This window comes from Moschus berezovskii, chromosome 24 (genome assembly GCF_049115385.1).
Source record: "Moschus berezovskii isolate FMDL1 chromosome 24, NW_MosBer_1.0, whole genome shotgun sequence".
In the NCBI taxonomy this organism is placed as follows: domain Eukaryota; kingdom Metazoa; phylum Chordata; class Mammalia; order Artiodactyla; family Moschidae; genus Moschus; species Moschus berezovskii.
In genome coordinates, this window is record NC_142483.1 from 8,369,152 (window position 1) to 8,387,524 (window position 18,373).

Genomic DNA, 18,373 nt, shown 5'->3' on the forward strand with positions numbered 1-18,373 from the left:
AGGAGGGTGTGAGTGATGGCAGAGCTCGTCTAAGGGAAGACACAAGTAGCTCAAAAGGCCCCTGGCTGATGTCATTTAAAAAAAAAGGTTTAATATTACAGTCATGAGGCAGGACAGGACAGTCAGAAGCAGCTTCCCCAAGACTCAGCACTCCCCCCAGTCCAGGTCCAGTGTGTTGCCCACTGAGTTCCTCAGTCAGAGGGGCAGGGAGGCCCACCCTCAGTCCAGCTTCTCCAGCACGGAGGGCACGTACACCAGGCTGAGCTCGCTGCCAAAGTTGCAGACAATGGCAGCGTTGTCCAGCACCAGGATCTGGCGGGCCGGCTGGGCCTCGCTGTTCTTGCCCAGGTAGACTGTCTGTAACAGGTCCCCGTAGTTTAGGTCCCAAAAGGAAACACAGCCCTGGCCGCCGGTCACCAGCAGGTTGTCTGAGATGACACCCAAGCTTGCACCACAGCCCAGGTCCTGGAGACAAGGACAGGACAGGCTCGGGGTCTGGAGCCCTTCCCGACAACCCAAGGCCCCATGGCCCCCACACCTACCTGCTGGATGGAGTAGAGCTTGATGCCCGTGCTGCGGTCCCAGATGCTGATGAGGTCATCCAGGCCACTGCTGATGACGCACGAGGTGGTGCACGTGAGGGAGGTGACATCCCCACGGTGAGCGAACATGTGGCTGACCCGGCTGCCAGTCAGCACGTCCCACAGGCAGATGGCCCCATCTTGGCCTCCACTGGCCAGCACCATGGTCTGCGGGAGCAGGTGTGGGGACCTGGTCACTGGTGAACCACCTCTGTCACAAGGTGTCCTAGCGCCCGGGTGGGAGGGAGCCTTTGCCTGCCTCTCAGAGGCCCTGGGGCCAGCTCCCAGGAGTCAGAAACAAGGCTGTGGTGGGTCTGGCTCAGTGCCCACACACCCCACCCACGGCCCTCACCTGGTCAATATACACGGTCGTGATGGCCCCCGAGTGACCCTGCAGGGTGAAGAGGCAGCACGAATCCTCCAGACGGAACACCTGCGGCAGAGAAGGCCTCAGGCGCTGGGCTCCTCGCGGGTTTTAATTAGAGGATAACTGCTTTACAGTATTGTGCTTGTCTCTGCTGTGTAAGTGTTCATCAGCTCTGAGCATCCACGTGTCCCCTCCTTCCTGTGTCTCCCCCACACACACCCTCCTGTCCCACCCCACCCCTCGAGGTCGCCACAGAGCACAGGCTGAGCACCCTGTGTTACACAGCCGCTTCCCACTAACGCTATTTCACACACGGTAGCGTGTGTATCTCAATGCTACTCTCTCAGTTCATCCCAGCTCCTCCCTCTGATCTGTCCACAGGTCCATTCTCTATGTTTGCGTCTCTATTCCTTCCCTGCAAACAGGTTTATCAGTACTATTTTTCTGGATTCCACAAATAGGCGTGATTATGTGATACTCATTTTCCTGACTTCTCTGGGGTTTTCCAAATCACACTTTGGTCATGAATTCCCTTCCACAGTTCATCCAAGACACCTCCAGCCTCTCCCTGACTGACCCCAGATGTCCCCCACCCCTGTGCTGGGCCACCCCGTGCCCAAGAGATCTTGCCAACACTTACTCTGAGTGTGTGGTCCTGGCTCCCAGTCACGAGGCGCCCGGCAGCTGCCTTCAGGGCTGTGATGGGCTTCTGGTGTGCACAGGGCACGGTGTGGGTCAGGTGGCAGGCCACCTCGTCACTGCTGCTGAACATGGGGGAGGCGGGGGAAGCGCCCCGCCCCTGGGCCCCTGGGGACAACAGGTCAGGTGAGGGGCCTCTGAGAAGACCCTGCGGCGGCCCCCGTACTCCTCCCACTAGGTGAGGCCCCTGGCCTGCCCAGGTCCCTGACCTCGGAACTGCAGGGGGCTGAGGGCAGTGTGGGTCTCCAAGGAGAAGAAATCGAGGGAGCCGTTGAGCCGAGCGGCCACAATCCTGAAAGACAAGAGCGGCTGCCACGGGGCTTGCCCTCAGAGCCCCTGGACGTGGGACTGAGCGCCGTGGGCCTCGACAGGCCTGTCCCACCGGCTGGGGAGCAGTGGGGCCGTGAGGGACTTCGGCCAAGACGGAAGCACAGGTGCTGGGACCAGGTGCAGAGCAGGAGGGCCCCTGCTGCGACTCCAGTGTCACCCTCTGTGCCTCAGATACTTCATGTGTGAAATGGGAGCAACCGCGCGCGCCTTGTGGGGGGCGGGTGGTCATGAGGAGTAAATGAGCTGATGATGAGTATAAAGTGATACCTGGGGAACATCATGAGTAAGACTGCAAATTTAAAAGTCTGGGGAAGGGGAGTCCCCCTCCACAGCCTGGAGCCACAGGAGAGGCTTCAGTGGAGGAGAGAGGAGCTGAGGCGGGGCTGTGAGGAGCCACAGAAGGCACTGCTGTCCTACGACAGAAAGGCAGCTCCAACACAAGCAGTGCCTGCTGTTTCCTCTTTTCCACAAAGAAATAAGGATTCTCTCCACTGCCTGGGATTCCTAGGCACAGGCTGATGGGCAGAGATGAAGACGGGTGTGCTCTGTGGCCCCAAAGCCTTGAAGCGAGTGGCGTTCACAAGTTTTCAGCCCATGAAGCTGAAGGGGCCACAGCAGAGCTGGGGCAGAGGAAGGAGAGGGTGGAGCCATGGACTCTGAGAGCTAGGCTGAGGCACGTGGGCTTTCCCTAAAAAGTCAAAATACCACCAGTGGGGAAGAATTCCAAGCTCGGGGGAACCCAGTGATCCTGGCCAGGCTGCACGGTAGGCTATCAGCTGAGGCCTGAGCAGAAAGCCAGGCCCTGGTGGGAATGACAGCAGCAGTCACCAGAAACTGACAGATCAGGGCAAGGGGCGTCCCCACCACAGAAAACAAGGATCAGGTCTAGCTCAGACGCCGGGCCACACACACTCAGGGACCTGGAAGGAAGAGCCAGCCAGCATGACGGGCAGGTGAGGCAGCCACCAGGGGCACCTGTGTGGGTAAGCCCTGGGTCTATCAGCCCAGAGGTGTGGGGGCCCAGTCTGAATAGCTGGGACCCCCACCACCACCACGGAGGCGATGGTGTGATGGCGCCCTGGGAACACCCAGCCAAAAGGCATGGTGAAGAGGGAGGCGAGAAGAGTCTACAGCATCAAAGGGGAAGACGAGGTTTTACAAGGCTGTAGTTCCAAACATGCGTTTTTCTGGAACTGAAAACCCAGAAGGGTCAGTACTGACGAGCTACCCGGACAAGTCTGGCCTCAGAAGGTGAGAGGAAGACTGCACTCTGCACTGTCAGTAGTGAAAGGCCCTCCTTCACTCCCCACCTTGACCCTCTTGAGTCGTCACCTCCCATCAAGGCAGACTTCCTGCAGCTCACAGGTGGGTATGTTACCAAGCAGAAAGTCAGGTCACACCAGGGACGGGGAAGCAGGGCTCGGGCGTCTAGGGGTGAGGCAGGCGCCCTAGTGCTCCCACCTTTTGTCCAGGAAGACGAGGGCCGTGATGCCAGATGGCACGTCCTCACTGCTGCAGCGCAGGCTGCCCTCGATGGCGTCCCATACCTGGGGGCCCAGGAGCTGTGAGCACCTGTAACTGGGAACACCCACGACCCCCCTGCCTCCCTCCAGCCCCCGCGGCCCACCTCCAGCCGGCCACTGCTCCGCCCCACTACGATGAGGCTGCCCTGCAACTCCAGACTCCAGATGGAGCCGTCCGCACTGGGGGCCCAGGCGAGGGTCGGGCAGCTCTTCTCGGGAGGAAAGCCAGCCTCGTCCTCAGGGGCCGGGGGGAACGTGGGCCCCGGAGAGGGTGGGCGCAGGGCTGGCGTGTGCACAGGAGCCATGCCCCCCTCCTGATACACGCGCTGCACCAGGCGGCTGAAGTCATAGCCTGCGGAGTCTTGAGCGCGGCGGCCCGCCCGATACCGGGGCTCGGGCTGAGCCGGCTCAGGGAGCTGCGGCCGGGCTGAAAAGTTGGTGTCAATCAAGCAGGTGAGGTCCGGCTGGTCCCCAAAGAGGGTAGGTGGCGGAGGGCCCCGGGGCCGGTGCCGCAGCGGAGGGCTGTCCCCAGGCTCCTCCGGGCCACCCTTCCCGCCGTCCGACAGCCGTTCCCAGGTCTCCTGAGTCTCCAGGCCGCTGCCAACACCGCTGTCCCGCCGCTGCCTGCTAGGGGCGGGGAGAGTGAGTGAGGGCGGGGCCTGGGTGAAGGAGAGGGTGGGGCCAGGGTGAGGGCCGGGCTAGGGCGGGGCACCTACCCCGGGTGCGGGATGCGGGTGAGGCAGTCTCCGGTCTGCGCGTCCCATACACACACGTGGCCTGCCAGGCAACAGCTCACCAGCAGCATCCCGTCGCTGGCCAGACACTCGATGTCCTGCGGGAGCGTGGCATGGACATGGGCACTGGCGGCGGCGCGGCTGGGCCCCCCGCGCCCGGGGCCCTGCCCACACTCACCATGAGGTGCCCGCGCAGCACCAGGGGCACAATCTCCGTCTCGGGGGGCGCATAGCCATAGTCATCGCAGGGCAGCTCCCCCCGCCGCCGCCGGCCGGGCCCTGCGCCGGGTTGCCCGTAGTTGCGCGGGCAGAGCACACGGTACAGGCAGAGCAGCAGCAGCACAAGGACGATGCCCGAGGCCAGGCCAAGCGCCGCCACCCTGCATCGGGCAGAACCTGGTAAGACCTGCCCTGGCCCCCCGACCCCGCTGGCGGCCCCACCCCCGACTCGTGGGCCTTACTTGTACAGGGTGAGGTCTCTGTGCGCCTGCGCCGTGCCTGGCCCCTTGGGACCGGCCTCCCAGAGCCCGCCCTGCCCTGGCCGGGGCGGGGGCCAGGCGCTGCGGCCGTCCTGAGGGTGCCGGCCCTCCAGAGCCTCCCGTGGGTTCAGGCGGAGCGTGACCGGGATGACAGGCAGCAGGCTGACGTACCTGGGCCGGGCAGGGATCAGCCTCAGCAGAGACACCCTTGGAGGGCCTGTTGCTGCCCAGTGCCCCCTCTACTCTCCCCATGGGACTCGGCCTGACCTGCCAAGCTCCAAGAACATCCTCCCAAGACAGTCTTCCCGGCAGAAGCCTCCCCCCCTCCAGCTCTGGCACCCCAACCTTGCTCTGTCACAGACGCCAGCACCCTAGCCATCACTGCCACCTCTGTCACCCATTCCGGCAGAGTGGGAGGAAGTGAGGCATGAATCTCATTTTGGCTAAGTAGCTGACAGCGACCTATGACCTCCCAGGTTGTGGCTACTGGGAGCACTGCTTCCTACCCCACAATCTGATAAGTGTTTATTTGAAAGAAAATTCAGAATTCAAAGCCACGGTCTCCCTCCTGAGGGAAGGGGTGCTCTGGGGGCAGTGAGCTGACACGACCAGGTGGGACGGGGACCCAGCTCAGCCTGCCCACCTCTTGGCCAGTGTGATGTTGTAGTAGCTGAAGAGCGTGGGCCAGTGGCGGAAGGACAGTTTCCTCCAGAGCTCCTCGTCCTCAAGCCCCCAGGTGACCTCTGGGGCCGGGCTGTCATGAACGCCATCGGTCGGACCCCCAGGCTCAGGCGGCTCCCCCGGCAACGTCTGGTTCTCGGGTAACTTGGAGGCATCCGGCGGGAAGATGGAAAAGGCAGGGTCCGGGTGGCTGGCGGGCAGCACGCCACTGGGCACAGGCAGAGGAGCCAGGGCACCCTCACCCAGCGGGCTCTGCTCCGTTACCTGGGCGGCCAGGTAGGTGCGCAGCCCAGCTGGGTCCGTGTACACAAGGATGCCGATCCAGACCACCGTGCCGGCCTGCAGCAGGAAGTGGGGGCTCAGAAGGACCCCAGGGAGGAAGGGGCAGCCCTCACCCGCTGCACGCATGGCCCTCATGCTGGAAAGCGGCAGGACCAGCCTCAGGCCTGGGGGTAGACAGAGGACATAGGCCACCCGTCTCCCCCTCTGCCTCAAGTCCTCTATGACTAGGACCAGCTGCCCCCTGGACGGACCCAGCTCCCTTTCCATGCTCGGGTTTGAGACTCCTGCCCAAACAGAGAGAGGCACCCCGGGTTTGATACAGAACTCTCCCCAGCCTAACCGCCCCCTCAACTTGGGCCCCCACGGTCAGCACAGCCACAGGGACCAGCTGCCTGACCTGCTCCAGGGACACCACGGGTCTCAGTCCTCAGAGGGGCTCAGCCCCGTTCCCCTCTCACTTCAGCCAACTGTGCTCCTTCTCCCCTCTGCCCAGCCAGCATTTCCCGCTGCCTGCACAGTGAACCCTGACTGGGGAACCACCTGGTTCCACCCCAGAGCACCCGTCCTGGTCATTCTGGGCAGACTCCTCTCCCTGATGACACCAGCTGCTTCTCCAGAGACAGGCTTCTCACCCCAGAAACCACAAGGTCTGGACAGGAGGGAAGGCTTCCCAAAGCCAGGCTTCCAGGGGCCACGAGGGCCTGGGGAGCACCGCCCCCCACAAGACAAATGTGAACGGCAAAAGGACTGTGAGTGCGGGCCTGCGGGCGGGAGTGGCAGGTACCATGATGAGGCGCTGTGCCAGGCGGGTTCGGGCCAGGAAGTAGATGACACGCAGCCGCTTGGGGAGACGCAGGTTGCGGAAGGAGGACGGCTGCAGCGTGATGGTGTGGGGCATGGATGGCCGCACAGTCGGCTGCCGCTCAAAGCGTGTTGGCCGCCCCACCGGCTTGGCTGGGGGCAGGCAGGCCTCAGGGGGCAGCCGCTTGTTCAGGTCCGCCAGCTGTTGGGGGCGCAGTGGTCAAGGCCCGCAGCCGCGATCCAGAAGCTCCCACATGGGGCTGCAGCCCTGCCCCCGGTCTGCCCTCTCTTGCCCAGAGACTCCTGAGTACAGCCAGGGCTGAGAAGGAGGAGGTGGTAGGGCAGGGCTCAGCTCACTCCTACCTCCATCCGGCGAATGTCAATGGACAGGACAGTGGTGAAAAACAGCATCTGAAGGAAGAAGTCAGACACCAGCCCCACAACGGCAAAAAGACAGAATTCCTGGAAAAAAGGAAATGAGAGAACACTGCGACCTCAGGGCCCAGCACTAGAGAACCAGTTCCCTGCCTGCCGCGGCCGCAGCCCCATGCGGGAGCCTCTGGACCACGGCCAAAGGCCCTGACCACTGCACCCCCAACAGCTGGCACCCTGGACACTACAGGCAGTTTCTTGCCAGGCACAGCAGGGAGGAGAGATGCTGGCACTCTGACATCTGGGAGCAGCCAAGGAGGATGCAGCAACAGCTCCCTCCCTCCCCACGAGGGGGCAGCAGAGACCCCTTGCACTGATGCCTGAACTTTGAGCATTCTGAGCCACAGCAGCCTGCAATACCCCAAAAGCCCTCCCTAACCGAGGCTCCGGCCCTGCTCATGTGCCAGGGACCAACACCTACCGAGAAGCCAGGCCTGACCTGGTTTGGGGGCTCTCAGGAATTTCTTATTCCTGGCCAGTGACTACGCTGGACCAATGAAAGGAGAGGAAGAGCGCAGGGGAGAATTAATTCTACCCAGAAACTGAAAAGGGGAGTCTTTCTTCTCCCCAAGCTCTGTGGACAGACGGAGCCTTCTCAGGTTTAGGTTTTCCTCCCCTGCCCTTATTGAGACCTATTGTGCTCACCATGGCTTCTACTCAAATGTGGGTAAAACGAAAAATGGCGTGCACGGTGGCACGTCAGCCCTCATGTCCCTAGACCGTCCGTGTCCTGCAGACGCCCTCTGGCAGGGCAGGGTGGGGAGCCTGGGGACCCTGGGCTCCTTCCCAAACCTCAGCAGGCCTGCCAGTCATGGGGAAAGGACAGGAGGCGATGACTCCTTATTCCCTTCACAAAACCCCCAGAACAGGCAGCAACAGCAGGCGTCCTGTCAGCGGAGGTCTGCCCTTGCCTCTGCTTGCAGCCCCACGGCTCAGCTGGCGGCTCTCCCAGGGCGGGGCCACGTGTCTCAAGGGTGCAGGCCTTGAAAGGCAGGAGAGGCCTTACCATGGGAAACGGGGCCTGACTGGACTATACTGCAGGCAGCCAGCTTCCCCTCCTGCCACTTGAGTGAGAGACGGCAATGAGTGGTCATGGGTGAGGGGTCATGGGTCTGAGACTGCTAGGCTGGGAGCTCAGCTTACTGAGTCCCCCTCCTGGGCCAGTTACAGCAGGACCTCTCTGTGCACGGTGACAGCCAGCCTGCCAGCAGAGAGGCCACCTCACAGGAGAGGGCGGCAGCAAGGCAGGGTGTGCCCTGCACAGCTGGGAGGCTCAGTAATGGGCTCTACGCGGCCCAAGCTGCAGACCCGGAGGCCTCACCTGGATGGCAGGCACGAGGGTGAAGTAGCCAATGAGGACGATGCCCAGCTCTGTGGCCATGTTCTTCATGATGGACCAGCTCTCGCTGCTCAGGCCTGGGGGGGACAACAGGGCCAAAGGGCAGCACATAACCTCTGTCCGCCGCATGCGGGACCATGACCGCATGGCCCACAAGACAACCGCCCACCAAAGTGCCCCAACCCTAAGGACCCTGCTATGGGCACAGCCTGGAGGTCCGGAGGAGAGTTCTGACCATCTGAGGAAGGGAGAAGCGGAGTGCTGACTTGGGCAAACCCAGGAGAGCCACAAGCACCCAGACCAGCACATCCAGCCTCGTACGCGGCAGAGGGCTCGAGGGACAGAGAGCCGGCTTTGTCCTACCTCAGCCCCTCCCAGGCCCCAGGCCACCACACATCACACATTTAAAGCTCTGAGTGCCGAGTGGGCAGCAGCCGTCTCCCCTGGTCTCCTCGAAACTCCACGTCTAGTGCAGGGCCTGGCCTCTTACACAGGCTCACAAAGCTTTGCTGAGTGAAGGAAAAGCCTGCCCCCAGCCCTGTTCCCACAGACACGGGCTGAGGAGGAGGAGGAGACGTGAGAGTTCAGACCTCCCGGCCCAGGCTTTCCTCACTTTCCCCAGAACCCAGCTCCCCAGCTCCTGCCACGAGGGCCATGCAGGTCTTTCCTGGCAGCTGTGGAGGCAGCGTCTCTGAGCTGACTGGCTCCAGGGGCCTGGGCCTCACGTGATGGAGCGGGCAGGAAGAGAAAAGACCAGCTGCCAGCTGGACAAAGGGCCAAACACGTGAGTCCACAGCAGAGGCGGTTTGTGGTCTTACTGACATGTGGACCTGGACAAAACAGGGCCCTGGGCTCCATGGCTGCACAGGGCTCACGCTAACAAGTGGGCGTGTCAGTGGAGGCCAGGGCAAGGGAGGTTCCTGGGCTCCCCGTTCCCTCGGCAGGAGGAGGTGCAGCACAACCCCCGCCGCCATGCCCCCCACTCCCCTCCTGTTACCTTGGGCAATGCGCAGCTTCACCTCGAGGTCCACCGGCGTGGAGACAACGGACTTGGTGAGCACCAGCACGTTCTCCAGCCCGATGACCACCACGAGGTAGGGGAAGATCTCCCTGGGGACAGAGCGGGGGCAGGGGGAGAGGAGGGTGCTGAGGAGGACCCCCAACACACGGCTGCTCCTCAGCAGGCCTGGGTCTTGGGGGCCTGCGGGGTCTGGCCCACAGTGGGGGCTGCCAAGCAACTCCCACATCACAGGACTGGAACCCCACCCTCCAGGAGGCCTATGTCTACATGGCTCACAGCTTTCAGGCCGGCTTCCAAGTCGTGCCGAGGAGCCAGCTACCATCCTGCTCTTCATCTGTCCAGCACCATGGGAAGAGGCCCCCACTGCCCAGCTGCCAGAGCACAGCTCCCCGGCCCTTCCCACACCATACCATCAGCCAAAGAAGCCCCCACCACAGCATGCCAGGCCAGGCCATCAGGACTAAATGAAAGGGGATGAGACCAGCCTGAAGCCCTACTTGCCTCTCAAGAGAAGCTGTGTGTGGAGAAGGGCGATCGTTTCTAGAGAAAATTCCCCTAGCTCTCTCTGACCCCAGGTTCCTGCTCTCTGACTACGAGGGATGTGCAGGCACAGGGAACACTGGCTGAGCACTCTGCTGTGGGGGAGCAGCGGCAGCACTCTGAGGAGGCAGAGCAGACAGCTATAGCGGAGGGGTGATCAGCACCATCAGGTCTAGAAAAGGAAGCAAGTGTTCTACAAGCAAGGGAAGGAAGAGGAAACACAAGATCGCTGTTCCTGGGAGCAGCCTGACAAGCCGAGGCAGGGGACAGGCCAGTTGGCTGTGATCACTAACAGGCCGGCAGGCCCAGAGCAGGACCACGTTTCTGAGGGAAATGGAAGCGAAGCAAATGGTGGGAAGGTGATAAGTCAGAGTGTGCTTAGGCCTATCTCTTTCAAAAAGCTCACTCCACAGTGACCTACCAGGCAATTCAAATGTTTAACATTAAGAAAGGAAGAAACGCACTGTTCTCTACATCACACTCATCTACGGCTTAAGCTGTCGAGAAGCCACGTGCACATGATTTAAAATATATAAATACATGGTTGAATGGCATCACTGACTCAATGGACACGAGTTTGAGCAAACTCTGGGAGACAGTGAAGGACAGGGAAACCTGGCGTGCTGCAGTCCATGGGGTCGCAAAAAGTCAGACACAACTCAGCAACTGAACAAAAACAACTTACACATCTATACCCTCAGACACACACACACAATACATACCCATATATATGCATAAACACATATATACACATATATAAAAACTTACCCCATATACACAGAAATACACACACACCCACCCATGGGTGTATTATATGTAAATATACATATGGTTTGTATATACATATGTATGATCATAAGCCAGGTAACTCAAAGAAGAAAAAACACATACCTCTTAAGTGTCAAAATAACCATGTGAAAATCTGGGGTAACAGCAAGCGTCCAGTGCAGGGCAGGTCAAGCACCCAGAGGTGCACGATGCTCCGGCCTGTGGGCCCACCCTACCACCCAGGGGAGCCTGCCGGGACCTACCCGCCATTGAGGGTGGGCGTCAGGCCGAAGAGTGTGCAGAGCCCCACAGACATGAGCAGCGAGCTGAGCACCGTGACCACGGCAGCCAGAGCCAGGCCCCACTTGGACTTGACCATGTCGATCTTGCCTGGAGGGCAGAGAACGCATCAGGGAAGCCTCTCCCCAGAGCCTGGCTCACCGGGCCCTGTATCCTGAGAGCTGGGAAGGGGGTGTGCCTGACGGTCGAGGAAGGGAAGGCCCTGGTTTGAGCAGAGAACGTGTACCCTTCCCAGTCTCGGGGCACTGTGTCCTTGGAAACCTTCCCAGGAAGGGACATTTTGTGAGCAGTGGGAGGAGCCCTGGACCCACCCAAGCCCCTCAGGCCCCGCTGGGGGATGAAGCCCCAGCTTCGGTGACCATCTGGCACATTCTACATCTCTGCCTCGGCCCCTGAAGAGGCAGGGAGGGAGTGATCTGGAAATGCCCCTATGAGCTGGGAGAAGCCCCGCCTCTGTGCTGTGGACGTACGTGTGGAGAAGTAGATGTAGGCGAACAGGATGATGTAGGTGGTCACCAGGGGGATGAGCTCGGCGATGCCGATCTCCTCCTTGAAGTGCACGTGGACCAGGTTCTCTGCCCTGAGGCTGCAGTTGGGGCTGGGGTGCAGGAGCATCAGGCGGGCCCGCAGGCTGCCCAGGAACCTGGTTGGGGGGTGGGAGATGGACTGTCCCTCTCTGTCCGGGGGACAAAGTCAATCCCTGAAGGAAGGTCTGCTGGGGATTCCCTCCTTGTGGTGTCTAACCTTCCCTCCAGTCTTGAGGTGGGTTGGAAGAACTAACAAGTTGGCCCAGTTGTCTCAGAGTGCTCCTGAGCACCCCATTCCCAACCTATCATTGTGCTCTGACTGCCACAGGCCCAGAACAGCCCACTGGGGGCCCCCTCCACGCCCTCGCCCCTTGGGGAACTGTATGCTGTGCTCTCCCAAGTCACATGGGGCTCGGCAGTCACCAGCTGGGGATCCCCACTCGAGGCTCCAGAGAGACCATGGAGGCACCAGGGCCCTGAGCTTGCCATGCGTGCCTTGCCCCTGTTCTTAACCAGCTGTCAGGTGGCCCCCCTCAAGCGTGAGCAGACAGCACCCTGAGGGACATGAACGTTTCAGCAGAAGGCCTGAGAACTCCGAGCTCCCGGGTGCACTGTGGACACTCCAAATGGGAAAGCTGCCTGCCGTGCCGCAGCCTGGCCTTACTTGGCGTGGTAGTGCTGGAAGACCAGGGTGATGGTGTATGAGACCAGCCGCTTCCTGGTGTACAGGCTCACCCCGCTGTACTTCCCAGGGACGCCGAACAGCAGGTCTGCAGACAGAGGGCAACAGGTGCTGACAAAGGAGCGGCAGCTACGTAGAGACACCAAGGCCCCTCTCTACCCCACTCTGAGAAACTCAGGGTAACCACAGATCTGCTGGAGCAGCCTCCGAAGAGGACGTGGTAAGTGACAGGCCCCCGATGGCTCTCGAGGGACTGCCCCGGTACCTTTGAGTGTGGCCGAGGTCTGCAGGGTTTTGGGCTCGTGCTGGTGGATGGTCCTGATGATGTCGGGGTCTGCGTGGAAGCGCTCCCTGTCATTCTGCCAGAAGTTCCCGGGGGACAGCAGCAGGCATCCATGCTCGGGCAGGAGGTTGCGGAGCTTCCTGAGGCCCGGCAGCAGGTCAGTCACCTGCAGGCACACGTCCTCCAGGCTCCTGGTCCCGGAGCTGTGTGGGGGACAGGACGAGGCGCTGCCGAGTCTGCCACCCCCTGTAGCCCCGTGCATGAAGCTCCCAGGCGCCTGGTGTCTCAAAGGGCTGAGGACAAGGGCAGCCGGGGAAGTTCTTCCAGGGGCTCAGCCACCACACCAGGAGGCAGCCTGACCTTCCAAGTGTACGTGGAGCCCCAAAGCCCAGCTCCTCTGATAAGAGGCGTGCTTGGGAGTAAGCACAGCCCCCTCACGAGAACCCCTGCAGTTCAGCAGGCAGAGGAGGCAGGGTGAAAACCAGGGGCTGTGTGTGGTCCAGGCCCTCAACTAAACTCAACTAGCACTGAGGCAGCCTGCAGGGCAGCACGCCCCAGAGAAGCACTGGTGGGCTGGGACTCCTGGAGGGGACCCCTGGGCACAGCTGGCTTCTCGTCAGCTCGGCCACCATCACACTCGCATCTCACAGCCCTGGGCAGTGAGCCCTCAGGGCCATCAGTCAACCGGGTCTTGGTGAGTCCGTCCCAGGGTCGGCCCAGTGGACCCTGGTCTGTGTGAGGCCTGGGGACGAAGCTCAGAGCTCTCCCTGGGCAACGGGCACAGGTCAGAGGGGAACACAGCTGCAGTGGACCCACTGTGTGCTGAGAAAGGCTAAGTGAGCTCACCCACCCTCTTAGTCTCACAGAGTTGGCCAGCTCGGTGGATTTATGCTGAAGGGTGCGCCCTGCCTTAGGTGCGGAGCTGGGTCGGGGTGGCTGGGCCCCGGCACCGATACCTGTCTTTCAGCACGTGGTTCCGAATCTCCTCCACCAGCTGGAACGCCCTCGACAGAGGTGAGCGGAACACATCTACTGCCAGGAGGTTCTTGTGCCAGGGAGACACAGAGGACTTCACAAATATCTGCTGGATATAAGCCACTGGGGCCCCCACGTACTGCGGAAGAGATGGGGGATGGTAGAAAGGTCAGTACTCATGCTGGGAAAATCCCACGGACAGAGGAGCCAGGCGGGCTACAGTCCACAGGGTCACAAAGAGGCGGACACGACTGAGTGACTAAACCACCACCAGAAAGGGAGCTCAGTGCAAGAGGGAGAAACACGGCCGGTCCTGGGTAAGGACTGAGCAGCCAGCATGGGCAAAGCCATGCAGCCCTTCACACACGAAGATGCCCAGGGACTCCCATGGCAGCTCAGTGGTTAAGACCCCGAGCTTCCACAGCCGGGGACTTGGGTTGGATCCCTGGTCAGGAAACGGATCCCACATGCCAAAAGTAAAGATCCTGCATACCCACAAAGATGGAAGATCCCGCATGCCGCCATTTACACCTGGTGCAGCAAAATAAGTATTAAAAAAAAAAAAAGACTCTGTTCTTCCACCGCAAGGGGTATGGGTTCCACCCCTGGTCAGGGAACTACGATCCCACATGCTGCGTAGTGTGACCAAAAAAAAATTTTTTTTTATAATGAAGATGTTCACAAAGGCCTTCTCACCACTGAATAAACCACTTTCCTACATATTTCTGAACAGAACAGCAACCACAGGCCATTAACAGCCTGGCACCTGTTTTACTAAATAAAGTTTTCCTGGAACACAGCCACGGCCGCCCCATTCCACAGTGTTCTCCTTTCACACAACAATGAGAGGTGAGAGTTCACAAGAGGCAGAGTGGCCCTCAAAGCCTGCACAAGACCTGTATTATCCAGCCTTTGACGCCAACGCCTGTGGACCTGCCAAGAGGCCACAAGCTCCCCTAGGGTAGAGCCTATTGTGCTGACCCTGGTTTTGCCACTTGCAGGTCCGTGGATTTTGAGCTCAGCAGACCCAGTTTTAAATCTCTGCTCTCCAAAGTACATGGCCTTGGAAATGACTTTGATGTCTATGGATTTCGGTTTCCTCGGTGGGACATGGGGATAATGACATTCACACGGCAGCATCACTAGGACGCGTGCGCGCGCGTGCGCGCACACACACACACACACACACACAATGCACGCAGAGACTAAGTGTCCATGGACGCATAAGCAGCACAGGCATGGCGTGTCCTCTCACTGGCCGGCACGACTCTCCTCTGAGAAGCAAAACGACTCCAGGTCTCAGGACTTGAGCAGAATGGTGTGAGGATTCCTCCCCAGATCTCACTGAAACACCACACTTCCCCACTAGAACCTACCATATATCCTTAAAGGCATTTAAGTGACAAAGTGACACACATGTAACAGGCAAGGAATGACTCTCAGCGGTAGATGTGTCGAGGAGCAACCCCAAAACAAGACAGGACTGGCCGCTGCAGGGTTATGGCAGGGAGGAGCTGAGTGGGGGGCGGGAGGCAGGAGGGGGCAGGGGCAGCCCAGACAGCACAGGGGTGTCCTGATGGGAGTAACAGAAATCACAGAGCAATGAGGGGGCCGGGATGACTCCTGACTGAACTGTCTGGATTTTAACCAGGTGACGAAGAAAAGCCCAGACTGTCTCAGAGGGAAGGGCAACCTTACAAAGCAGTGCTCAGGGGAACACTAAAGTTAGGCCATCATCCACCCAGAGACAGGGAAGGCCAGCCTGCAGCCCTGAAGTGCTGTGAGGTGCTGGCTGGAGGGAGCTGGGCCTGGTCGGGGACAGGGACGCCCCGACACCTGTGCGGCCATCAGGAACTCTGAAGGGCAGGTGTGAGGAGGGGGTGGCCATCCACCAGCCGTGTTCCAGCATAAGCACGGGCCAAGACAATGATCACACAAAGCACCCAGGCACCGCCTGAGCCTTGGTGAAGTGTGCATTTCTGACAGGCTCTGGAGACAGAAGCCTCACCCGCTTAGCCTTCTGCACAGACTAGGCCTGGCGGACAACGTCAGGAGGTGCAGAGGGACCTGCACAGAACGGATGCCACCTGAGCTCCTCGACTCAACATGGCTCGCAGCTCCACAAGGAGAGCGACACTGGGGTGAGCACCCTCCAGCATCTCCGCGAAGGACACAGCACGGCACCCTGGCACAGCTGGCCCCGCAGAGCCGCCAGACTCAGTTCCCAGCAGGCATGAGGCTGTGACCACACAGACCACCTCTTCCACCCCCCACCCCAAGGCCCAACTGAAGCTTCAGTTTCCAAGCAGGACTGCTCGCTGACCCTCCAGTCCAAACTCAGCCCCTGCCAGGCCTCCACTGCAGCAGAGCAACAAAGAATGCACTTCAGAGCCAGAGGTCTCATTCGGGGCTCTTGGGATGGCCCCGGGAGTTCTGTGAGCATCCTGCCCAACTCACATTTCTTCTCAGATGTGTATCTACTATCATCACCTCGTCATTGTTAGGGGAGAGGATCCATGGCTTTCGTATTGCACAGAATCTGAACTCCCTCGGCCCTGCACGCCCCTCTCTCCTTTGACCTTCCATACAGTCTGGTAAACCCCCTGCTTGTCTGCTCTCACTCCTCAGCAGGTGAGGCTCACCACACAAAACCACAGAAAGGACAGCCGATGCACAGCCATGCGCTTCGCCTGGCTGGCCCTCTGTCTGCAGGCCGGCCCTCACTCGTCCTCCCGACTTCCAGCTGAACTCTCCAAGCGGCTATCCCACATCTGCCCAGCTTTTTCAGGATCGTGTGTCAGTCACTTAGCATGTCTGTATCAAACTCATCATCCAGTGTATGTGCGCTCAACCCCCTCTTTCAAGGCATCCAAACTCTCTTACGGTGGTTTATCTAACAGGCAGGAGCCTAACTCCTGTCACTCATTCACCGTCCCACTCACTGTCTTGGTTGGGGTTCCCCCAGCAGCAGACCCTGGACACACGGTGTCCTCAGGAGGTTGTGGGAGCACGGGGAGGGGAGCCAGGGACAGGGCAGGGCAAGGAAGGCCGCCACCAAGGGTGGGCTGCTGAGCAAGGGACCCTTGTGGATAACGGTTTAGCTGAGTTACCCCACATAAAGGATGATGGCTGAGGTTACACACCAACTCCTACAGTTACAGGTTAAAGGCAGCTCCTAGGGGATATGAATACCCCGGCACCCCAGGCCTTCCATGCCAGAGATCTTAGACAAATGAGATGTGGATGCTGGTGGCTGGCGGGCACGAACATGGGAGCAGAAGAGGTGGGCAGGACCTACCACTCACTGCTGGGCCTTACCATAAACCCTACCTGAAACTCAAGTAAGAAGCAGACATGGAAACCCACAACATGGAAACAGATGACAGGAGGCATCCCAAGTGGGCGATGGAGAGGCCTAAGGGCCAGTGGAGCCCAGGTGCCTCTGGGAACAGAGGGAGGGGCCCTCACAGGTGGGGGCTTCTAACGTGGCCCCAGTAAGCTCCACTTTCTCGTGCTTGTGCCCAAGGTAACTCCCCTGGAGAGTGGGCTGAACCTGGTGACTTGCTTCTGAGAAACAGAATATAGCAAAATGATGATCTCTTTATTTCTAAGATTGGGCTACAAAAGATTATTACTCTGAAGGCCATTATGCTAAGTGAAATAAACCAAGCACAAAAAGGCAAACACCACATGATTCCACTGATAGTAGGTGCCTGCTGCTACTACTGCTAAGTCACTTCAGTCGTGTCCGACTCTGTGTGACCCCATAGACGGAAGCCCACCAGGCTCCCCCGTCCCTGGGATTCTCCAGGCAAGAACACTGGAGTGGGTTGCCACTTCCTTCTCCAATGCGTGAAAGTGAAAAGTGAAAGTGAAGTAGCTCAGTCGTGTCCGACCCTCAGCGACCCCACGGACTGCAGCCTACCAGGCTCCTCCATCCATGGGATTTTCTAGGCAACAGTACTGTAGTGGTTTGCCATTGCCTTAAAGGAGTCAAATTCAGAGTGTCAGAAAGCTGGTTATCAGGGGATGGGGAAGGGGGAATACAGAGTTATTGTTTAGGGTGCAGAGTTTTATGAGATGAAGCATTATAGAGAAGGATGGTGCTAATGGTTGTACGTTGTGAATGCATTTAATACCACTGAACTGCATGCTTAAAAACAGTTAAGAGAGGGAATCCCCTGGTGGTCCAGTGGTTAGGACTTGGTGCTTTTGCTGCCACGATTTGTTTTAAATGGAAGGAAAAAACACACTGACTCTTCCATGGCCCCATCCTTACAGCCACCACTCTGGTGACGTCAGCCACCAGAGGCACAAGGCATGGAACTGAGGGGACTTCCAGCCAACACCCAGTGAGGGACCAGAGGCCCCAGCCCACAGCCTGCAGGGGGCATGCTTCCCTCACTGTCTGACGTGGAAGCAAGCTCTGAGACAACTGCAGCCTTCACAGACAGCGTAAGAGACCCTGAGCTAGAGGACCCCGATAAGAAAATCAAGTCTCAGAGAGATAACAAGAGTATGTCCAAGGCCACACAGCCGAAGGGCAGCAGAGGCAGGATTCAAGCCCAGGGCTGCCCCGTTCCCAATCTGTGAGTGCTACTTGCCGGGGTGGTTTTGAACCATGTGGGTCCCATGGAGAACAGGGCACAGAAGCAAAGGCCCAGCACAGCAGTGCAGGAAGGGAGCTGAGGTCCTCAGGCCCGCAGGGTCTCAGTCACCACTGTTCACAGCATGAGAGCCCTGACCTGGGCTCCTCGGAAACCTCGCATTCAAGCTTAGGCCGCCACCACCCACGCTGCAGGGCTGGCCCGGAAGCCCAGGCACCCAGGTGGACTGGCAGGCAGGGCCTGGCATGAGGGTCAGGCTTCCATGATGATCCAGTCTAGCAGGGCCAGGCCAGAACAGGACATCTCAGGCTTGTTGTTGCTTTAAACACAATCCCTGTGCCTCCCTGGTGGTCCAGTGGTAAAGAATCCACCTATCAATGCAGGAGACACAGGTCTGATCCCTGGTCTGAGAAGATCCCATG

The 18,373-nt window shown here is 59.6% G+C and overlaps 1 protein-coding gene across 3 annotated transcripts in view; it reads right to left on the reverse strand.

The window, feature by feature from the left end:
- Positions 1-69: 69 nt before the first annotated feature.
- Positions 70-18,373, reverse strand: part of SCAP (SREBF chaperone) — a 95,161-nt gene continuing 76,857 nt past the window's right edge. For 2 of the 3 annotated variants that reach the window (XM_055413699.2, XM_055413698.2), the window contains 20 exons: positions 13,326-13,483; positions 12,352-12,572; positions 12,069-12,174; positions 11,348-11,520; positions 10,841-10,967; positions 9,246-9,358; positions 8,231-8,325; positions 6,841-6,939; positions 6,461-6,679; positions 5,357-5,733; positions 4,696-4,884; positions 4,413-4,614; positions 4,217-4,332; positions 3,605-4,127; positions 3,439-3,524; positions 1,857-1,939; positions 1,589-1,755; positions 934-1,014; positions 543-749; positions 70-465 (listed from right to left, as the gene is read on the reverse strand). In XM_055413699.2, the coding sequence (XP_055269674.1) occupies positions 220-465; positions 543-749; positions 934-1,014; positions 1,589-1,755; positions 1,857-1,939; positions 3,439-3,524; positions 3,605-4,127; positions 4,217-4,332; positions 4,413-4,614; positions 4,696-4,884; positions 5,357-5,733; positions 6,461-6,679; positions 6,841-6,939; positions 8,231-8,325; positions 9,246-9,358; positions 10,841-10,967; positions 11,348-11,520; positions 12,069-12,174; positions 12,352-12,572; positions 13,326-13,483 (3,588 nt within the window). In that variant the 3' untranslated portion in view covers positions 70-219. The remainder of the gene's footprint in view (positions 466-542; positions 750-933; positions 1,015-1,588; positions 1,756-1,856; positions 1,940-3,438; positions 3,525-3,604; positions 4,128-4,216; positions 4,333-4,412; positions 4,615-4,695; positions 4,885-5,356; positions 5,734-6,460; positions 6,680-6,840; positions 6,940-8,230; positions 8,326-9,245; positions 9,359-10,840; positions 10,968-11,347; positions 11,521-12,068; positions 12,175-12,351; positions 12,573-13,325; positions 13,484-18,373) is intronic. The other variant, XM_088831830.1, reaches the window with a different exon arrangement.